General features: G+C 26.1%; 1 protein-coding gene across 2 annotated transcripts in view; it reads left to right on the top strand.

Moving 5' to 3' along the window:
- The window catches only part of LOC100208281 (sperm-associated antigen 1), a 70,512-nt gene that overhangs the window by 47,211 nt on the left and 13,301 nt on the right, over window positions 1-10,000 (top strand). Inside the window, exons 18-20 of one of the 2 annotated variants that reach the window (XM_065796543.1) lie at window positions 3,219-3,332; window positions 7,150-7,233; window positions 8,443-8,517. In XM_065796543.1, the coding sequence (XP_065652615.1) occupies window positions 3,219-3,332; window positions 7,150-7,233; window positions 8,443-8,517 (273 nt within the window). The remainder of the gene's footprint in view (window positions 1-3,218; window positions 3,333-7,149; window positions 7,234-8,442; window positions 8,518-10,000) is intronic. The other variant, XM_065796544.1, reaches the window with a different exon arrangement.

Below are 10,000 nucleotides of genomic sequence, written 5' to 3'. Positions count from 1 at the left end.
AGAATTATACATAATTAAGATGCCTCTTTTTAATTGAATTCCTCTAAAAATTATCTATAGCATATTATTTGTTTCTTTTAATCTATAAATTATTATCTATAGCATATTATTTGTTTTTTAGATAGAGGTTTTTGTTCTTTTAGAAGGCCAACTATGGTGCAATAACATTTTATTTTTCATACTTGAGTATTGTGAAAATAGTGTAATAACTGACTGTTGATTTTAATTGTTGTTTCTTGTTTTGTGTCAGTTACTTAATAAATAATTGTTTTGATCTTCCTGTTTCATGTAAAATATAAATAAAACAAGTGAGGTATGGACTGGTAGAGCCAGTTTAACAAAAGCTGCATCATGTAAATTGAATAATGTCCTGAAATTGTCCTAAAATTCAAAAAAATTATTGTCCTGAAATTCAAAAATACTATGAGGAAGCCTGCGATCTAAACTAGCTGAATGAAGAAATAACAAAATAGCTGAATAGTTTTCCAAAAGATAATTAGAATTATATTTCAGATATGTAGTGAAATCCATGCTGACACTAATTAATAAATGTTTAAAAGGATTGTCAACAAAATATTATTTTCATTTTTTTTTTAATTTTGTTTTCAATAATGATTTGCTACATTTGTTGTTGTGGTTTATTTATTTAAGCCACATTTTTTTTTAATAAATATGAAAACTTGTCCTTGTTTTAATATTTTTTTATTTTTTATTTTTTTTTTATTACTATTGTTTTATTATAAATTTATACTGTGATCATATAATTAATTTCAATAAATTAAAATTGTATGAATAAGAACTTTTGGAGCACTTAGAAACAGTCACGGTAAAAGGAGGAGACTTAATTGAATGGCGATTAACAGGAGAATGAGTTTTAGTAGATGGCACAAGAGACTCTAGCTCATTAAAGTAGTTTATAGAAAAGAGAAAGAGAAGCAACATTAAGATGATGTGATAATGAGTGGAGGTTATCTGCAAGAGCAGTTCTAACTATATTTACAATGCATTTTTGCCCCTTGTCTAAAAGAGAAAGGGTATCATTGGAAGATTCGCTCTAGGTATGGTAGCAGTTTTCCATGCAAGGACGGGTTTGAGATTTATAGAGATAAAGAATAGAACCTTGGGTAAGAAAGTGCACGCACGATAAAGAGATGCAACCTTAGCAGATGCTAATTTTGCAATGGATTTGATATATGGTTTCCAAAAAAGATCGGAAGTAAGAGTTAATCCAATGACTCATCGAATACATTACTGTTCATAAATATAGGAAGATCTAGATTATTGCAATAACGATTAGCTGAAAAAAATTGAGTTTTATCTAAGTTAAAGTTCACCAGCCACTGAGAACCCCATGCTGTAGCAGAGGTGAGATCCTTTTCAAGCTCAAATGTCCCTTCCAAGCAATCAGAGAGTGTTGGCTTCTTAACAAGACAAGAATAAATAGTATTATTATCAGCAAACAATGCCACCTTAGAAATGAGAGTTTCTGGAAGACTATTAATGTAAATTAAAAAATTTATAGGGTCAAGGATAGAACCTTGAGGAACCCCTGAAGTTACAGGATATGAAGAACAGTGCTGTTAGTCGAGGTCAACTTTTATACTACGAATGGTAAGGAATTTTTTTAAAATCTTAAAGATGTTACTTGAAGCTTATGGAAATGCCAGAATGCCAAACTTTATCAAAGGCTTTAAAAATGTTGAGAGCGGTAGCCCTAACCTCTCTGCATTTATCTTATGCACAATAAAACCTATCAGTTATTATTGTTAACAAATCAGCAGTAAAATGATCAGAAAGGAAGTTATAAGATTCAAGGTTAAAGATTAACTGTTTGTTAGTTAGAGTCTCAAAAACCTTGCTTACAATAGGAAGAAGACTAACAGGACGGCAGTTAGGCGAGTCAGATTGCTCTCCAGAATTTTTGAAAATAGGGATAACAGATGCTGCTTCCCAGCAGGTTGGAAAACAAGACTGATAATTTTAAATTGATTTTTGATTGATTTGATTAAAGCTTCTTCATACTGATTTTTATAAAGCTTCTTTATACTTTTTAAAAACAGTTTTATTAATTGATATGGAAGATAGTCTTTGTTCAGTATTGTAAGGGATTGCTTTTATTATGCTTGGAGGGTGGTTAGAATTAGAGTAAATTGATTGATTTTAAAAATAAAACCTTGATTGATTTTAAAAAAATGTGTTATATGCTTTTTGATTTTATCCATTTGCCGATCGTTTTTGTTCTTAAATACAACAAGACCATTGTCACGATGGTCTTACCTATTAATTTGCGAACTTCTGCATCATCAAATGCCCCCATCGTGACATCAAACTTTTTTTTTAATCCATGCTTCTTCGTTGGTGAAGATAAGGGATTTTCTTGCAATTACTTTTATATATATACATATATATATATATATATATATATATATATATATATATATATATATATATATATATATATATATATACATATATATACATATATATATATATATATATATATATATATATATATATATATATATATATATATATATATATATATATATATATGTATATGTATATGTATATGTATATGTATGTATATATATATATATATATATATATATATATATATATATATATATGTAGTATGTATCTATGTATATATATTATGGCCAATTCCACTGATTCTCAATGAATTGAAAGAATGGCGAAAACTTTTTTCAACGAGCTTTAACAATTCCGAATCTTTTAAAATTGATATTTTTGCGCTATAACAACTTTCATAAATGCTCTCCTGAGCATATCCTAAAAATAAAGTTAGACACTCTTTGCCACTAACAAAATATAATGTTTTATCTTATGTTTATTTAATGTTAAAACTTCACTTTAATGTTTGACATCAATGTAGAAGTTAAGTAATTTTGAACAAAAACCGTAAAAGATGTAAGCATTGTACTTGCACTACTTACAAATATAAAAATAAATAGCTACCTATCACAAACCTTATTGATATTTAAACCTACGAAAAGTGTGGAAGCAATGGTAATATAAGGCCTTTTTATGAGATTTTATTGCATAATGAAAATGCTAATAAATATAACTTTAATACAACTTTAATACATTACATTGCATCGTTATAAGTTAAATTGTGTCATTTCTGTGTTTTAAAGTATATATGTATGTATATGTGTGTGTGTGTATATATATATATATATATATAACATTTTTTTAAGACATCAAAATGTTACAAAGAAGCATTAAGTGATTTTTCTGCTCTGTTAAAAATTGAGCCAAAAAATACTGCAACAAAAAATGAAATAGAAATTTGCAAAGAACTGTACAGAAAGGTATTTATGATATATATATATATTTTTTTATTTTATATATATATATATATATATATATATATATATATATATATATATATATATATATATATATATATATATATATATTATTGATAAGTAAACAAACTAATAATATATTTTTACCACTTTTTTTTTTACATATTTTTACCACTTTTTTGCATGCGCATGTTTAATTACTTCTTTTGATACTTCGTTTGAGGTTTTCTTTTTACATTTATTAAAAATATATTAGTTTGTTAACTTATCAATAATATATGTATATATATAAAGGGTGTCATAAAACAATATTTTTTGAAAATGTCTGATGATACCCCTAAATGTGTTCTATGTAGTAAATTAATACTATGTTAAAAAATTTTTTTAAGGGTCGCTCAAAACCATTAAACACCAGACGGGTCTCTAATATTTTGAAAAAAAAAGTTCTTTAAAAGCATATCATATTGGGTCTCAAAAGAAGTGAATTTTTATAAAAATTTCAAAATTAATAATCATTTATATAAAGATTAGTTTAAATTTTATGGCTTAAAAACTATCGCTTTTTAACAAAAAAAATAAAAAAGTACATATTTTCATAGTTTTTTTAAATAAACTTTTTGAATTTCCATAACATTTTTTAACTATTTAGGGGGTATCATCAAACATTTTCAAAAATTGTTGTTTTATGACACACCCTAATATATATATATATATATATATATATATATATATATATATATATATATATATATATATATATATATATATATATATATATATATATATATATATGTATATATATATATATATATATGTATATATAAATTGATACTAAATATTGATAATTAAAATATACATATATTTGTATATAATAATATTAAATTTATATATAAATAATTATATATACGAACAGGGTTCGTACTGTACCTGGAAAACCTTAAAAATTAGTTGATTTTGGCTAAAGTCATGGAAAACCTGGAAAAGTCAGGGAATTTTTTTTTTAATCAGATAGTCAGGGATTCTGATTAAGAAGTTACTCATGTTACAATTAAGTTTTTGTTGGTGCTACTCATTAATTTATTTTGACAATTAAAAATACCCTACAGTGTTTTACTGGAATGCGTGTAATCGCACGCCATTATATGATCATGCAATTTGACCACGTCTTTTTAATTTTTTAAAAATGCACTAAAAACTTAAGCAAAAACTTAAAATAATAAATTGAAATGAAGCGGGATGTTTTCATTAGTTATGATCAAAAGAATAAATGCTTCGATGGTTTTTACTTCAAAGACATAAAAAAGTATCCAGAGTTGTTATCGGTCTTTTAGTTGGTTCTGACTCTGATTCATGGACAGGCATCGGTTGAATAGGGGTTTAGTGTCAATAAGAATGTTGTTACTAACAATATATCAACAGATGGTATTGTTGAGCAGTGCCTTGTGTGTGATTCCATGTTTACCAATAACCTCAACCCCACACTCTCCAGATCACATCAGAAATGAAAGCTGCTTTTAAATTTGCACATCAAAAATACAAACTCATGCTTGATGAAGAAAGGTCAAAGTATAAAAACTTGCAATGCTAGGTCAGAAAGCCATTATTTTGTTTGAAAATGAAGAACTAAAACCTCAGATGGGTCTCCTACAAAAACTTATTTGATGCTAGAAAGAGTTTGTCTTGAGCCAACTGTTAAAGTAGGATACAAAACATACAGAGTAGTTTTTAACAATAAGTTTAACATTGGGTTTGGCTTTCCACGAAAAGACACTTGTTTAGTTTGAGATGAATTCTTTGTAAATATAAAACACACTGAGCAAGAGCTTTTAAATGCAGTTGGTGAACATATTTAGATAAGATATTATCAAACTTAATAATAAGAAGATATTATCAAAAATGGTGAAGATATTTATAACATATTTTATAACAGAATGTCAGATGCAAAAAAATGAGCAAAAAACTCATAGACGTTTGAAGCTATTGCTTTTGATTTTCAGAAGAATTTACCATTGCCTAATAAATCAACTAACAATGTGTATTACCGAAGACTGCTCAAGTTATATTTATTTAATATACACATCCTATCCAGTGATAAAGTTTTTCTTTATACATACGATGAAATAACAGCAAAAAAAAGGAGCTGATGATATTTGCTCTATGCATTATCATTTTATTATTAATCATATAAAACAAAAATTACACTGTGTTTCGTTTTTTGCATTGGGCGTTTCACTTTCAAAAACGTTTTAAATGTATTAAAGTATCATTTCCTAAACTATGTCATTCCTATATGGAATGCGATCGTGACATGGCAAATGTTAATATAAAGACTAATGTTGAAATTCCTGAGGATTGGTGTCAGGTTCTTAAGAATTGCAAAAAAAAACCTTTACCTTTTAATGTTGTAAATTTTTTTAATGTAAATTTTTTCAGATTTTCTGATTACTTGAAACATTATTTTAAGTGCACATGTCCGATAAAAACTTGACCAGTCAGAGAACTTGTCATTTAAGATATACACCCTGCACTGCTTCTCTTTTGTAACAACTGGAATGGCAATATTGAAAATACTGCTTCGGTAAAACGTAGACTAAATAATCAAACAGAAATTGCACTCAATCTGTTTAATATATATTCCTCAATTCTACCAAAATGTACTGCCAAGTATAACAACTTACTAGTTCTGAAGCACCTATGTAAACCTGATAATAAACCTATGTAAAGTTGATAATCATTAATAATCACAGCTTTTTGATAATCTCATTACTTCAAGCACAGGAACACAAGAAGTTCAGATAATTAGAAAAAAAATTTTAATTATTATTATGTTTCTCATTAATTACATTTTGTGTTAAAATTTGAATTTATTAGGAAAAAAATCTATAACTCCACAATAGATGTTAACAAAAGGTAATAATTTCCCATAGACGTTTCAGTGGGATAACAAAAAGAAACTAACTGAAGAAACGGTAGGGTCAACTGTCTTTTGAAGCCCCTTACATCATTAGGAGCCCATTTTTTAATAATATTTTGTTTTTAAACAAAAAAGAAGAGCTAAAAATAGTATTTACGTTATTTAAAAATTCCAAGGAAAAAGTCAGTGATGTCCATTTATTGATAATGTACTTTAGTTTCCGAAAAAAGCATTTAAAAAATATATTTTTTTTATTTTTTAATAAATAATCTGATACAAATATAATTAATCTATATATACATATATAAAACTGCAGTGTATAAAAAAAATTTTAAATAACGTTTTGAACTTTAAAAATTGAATTTCTCAAAATAAGAAAAATGTGACAATGCTGGTTTTTCCACTGAGGTCTTCACATATATATATATATATATATATATATATATATATATATATATATATATATATATATATATATATATATATATATATATTTTACAATTCTAAAATAATAAAACATGGTAAAATGGATGATCTTGATTGATAAACTTTGATTATGTACTAGCAAAGACAAGAAATTTATTTTTTTCAGCAAAAGTTCTCAGTTTTAGTATGTGGAAATGCAACTAGTAAACAGTTTCAATTTTTCCACCAAAAAGACAAAAATAGCTCTTAATCTGATGGAATCATGCTCAATATTATGTATCTGAGTCAAAGTGAATAATGGATGGGTCGAAGCTTGGTTTATCATAAGAAGTAGTTCTGTTGTTTTATGTTTGACATCTTATTTATTATGTTTGCCATTTTATTGATTATATATATATATATATATATATATATATATATATATATATATATATATTATATATATATATATATATATATATATATATATTATTGCTTTAGACATTACAAGAGATTCAATTAAATACTGAAACTAAAAAAAGAGAATTTAAAGGAAAAAGGATTAATATTGAAGAAGTTACATCTGTAAGCTTATGACTTTATTTGTAAACTTTTTTGAATTTTTTTTTTTTTGCCAGTGTTGATTGGTTGACACATGGTCAAATAATCAAATATTTAATTGACAACTCGTAAGCAGTGTTTTTTCAGAGTTTTAACATTTATAACTAAGTTAATGCATAAAAATTTTTTGATTTATCTATTAAAAGATTTATTCATTTATCGTTAAATTTATCACTATGCAAAAGTATAAAGGTAACTGTAATTATAATATATAAGACGTCTGATAAATTGATAAACTAGGATTCTGAAAATGAAAATGTTCTTTTATTACCAATAAAAGCAACTGATAGTAAGTTTGAAATTGAGACACATAATGATTCTACAAGTTCTGTGTGAACAAGGATATCTTGTATCATATAAGTTCTGTGCAAACAAGGATATCTTGTGTTATACTGTCCATTCAGCAGTTGGAGAGAACTCCACATTAGCAATTCAAAGCAGTGTTATTATTTTGTTTATGAGAATTAGCTACAATTTTAAATGTAGCTCATTTGTTTTGTGATCCTGGAAATATATTACACAGGTAAACCTTGGCATCACATTAAATATATTATAAACCTTGACATCAGTTTAACCAAGAATGATTGTACTTAATAGTTTTTTCAAAAAGTACCGAATTTAAAAAGAAGACAATTCAAAAAAAAGACAAAAAGTTCAAAAGATATTTTGGATTTAAAAGATTTAAAACTGTAAAATTAAAAAAATTTAAAACTGTAGCTCATTCTCATTTGTCTCATTTTTTTTTTAACTATGGCAGTATAACATGACACATTGGTTTTCTGTTTTCTGCTTAGTCCTGGCTCAAAATCATGTGGATCGAGGTTTGATGCCAGATAAGCATCATTGGTAAGGAAGAAGTTGCTTCCTAGTAAATGCTTTTGTAGTGTTATGTAATAAGACTGTTGTTAAGTGCTCCAAGAGCCAAGCTATCCAAGAACACCTTAATGTTAAGTGCTCCAAGTTATCCAAGAACACCTTGTTAAGTGCTCCAAGAGCACCATAACAACAACAACAACAAAAATTATAAATTTTGTTAAGAGCCTACATTTCTATGATAAATATATGATTAGTAGAAAAAGTTTTAGCTTTTTTCTTTTTTAATATTTTTTATTAACTTAACTAGAAAATAAAAAGTTTTTAAAATTTTTAAAAATGAATTTTTTATTTAAACAGGCTGAAAATCATTCCAAAGTAAAACATGATAAAAATAGTGCACCAAAGACGAATCTTTCAACACCACCTAAAAAGGTTATTTACAGAAGTTTCTTTACTTTTTTTTTTATTTTTTATATTTATTTATTTTAATGAATTTTTGTTTTCTTATATATATAGTTTTTATATGTTCTTTATAGAACATACAGAAGCATTAGATAAAACATATAGAAACATTAGATAGAACATATAGAAACATTAGATAGAACATATAGAAACATTAGATAGAACATATAGAAACATCTTTATGTATTATCTACCATTCATTGTACCATTCTTTTTTCTCTTTCTACCCTTTTTTTTAATCTCATTTTTCTCTTTCTACCCTTTTTTTTTTTTCTCTTTCTACCCTTTTTTTAAATCTCATTTGGACAGTTAGAGGGCTTTCAGTAGCAAGTGAGTTTTAACCCAAATGAAACTTAGCATATTGCTAATACTTATTGCAATGTTGATGTTTGTATAATATGAATGGCATCATTCATTCATCATTCATTCATCCTTCTGAGTCTTTTGCATTACTTCTATTACTCTCGTGGAAACCGTGGAAACCATATATCCAATCCATTACAAAGTTAACATCTTTCTTATTCCTGATTCCATTCTCATACCTCTTTAAATCTCTTATTCAATATTTTATGGAACATTGTTGTCATATTTGGGCTGGTTCTTTTAATGATGCTTTTAATGATGCTTTGACAATGCATTTTTAGACAAGGTCTAAAAATGCATGCATTTAAAATGTAGTTAGCTCTAAACTAGCATGCTCAAAAACTTTTAAAATAATAACAATAATAATAACAATTTTAAAATAATAAAACATGATAAAATGGATGATCTTGATTGATGAACTTTAATTATGTACTAGCAAAGGCAATAAATTTATTTTTTAAGCAAAAGTTCTCAGTTTTAGTAAGTGGAAATGCAATTAGTAAACAGTTGCAATTTTTCCATCAAAAAGACAAAAATAGTTCTTAATCTGATGGAATCATGCCCAATATGATGTATCTGAGTCAAGGTGAATAATGGATGGGTCAAAGCTTGGTTTATCATAAGAAGTAGTTCTGTTGTTTTATGTTTGCCAACAATAATCAAAATCAACCAATCATCTTTAAGTATTAAAGCAAAAAATTTTACTTTCTTTTTAAAACACAAGAACTAAGTGTTTTGTGTTGTCTATGAACTATGTTTTGATTGAATAGTCTCTATGTTTTGTTATTTGAGATTTTAGTCATATGATAGTTATTATCATTTTCTACTTTGTTAAGATTTTATTGAAGAAATTTAGAATTTGGCTTCAGAGCCTCAGGTTTGAGAAGGTTGAAATTGGTAGAAACACTAAAAAACTTGTGTTCATCGTAAAGTCTTTTTATGAACTTCATATACTTTTCAACTCATATTTTTCTCATTTTGACATTTCTTCACTTTTAAAAACCTCTAAAATTAATGAATGAATGCAAGTTTATATGTTTTATTTTATATAAGTGGGATTTTTACAATAATTTAATCTGGTAAAACAATG

The sequence above is a fragment of the Hydra vulgaris genome, chromosome 04 (assembly GCF_038396675.1).
Source record: "Hydra vulgaris chromosome 04, alternate assembly HydraT2T_AEP".
Classification (NCBI taxonomy): Eukaryota; Metazoa; Cnidaria; class Hydrozoa; order Anthoathecata; family Hydridae; genus Hydra; species Hydra vulgaris.
This window is presented reverse-complemented; position numbering and strand designations above follow the sequence as displayed.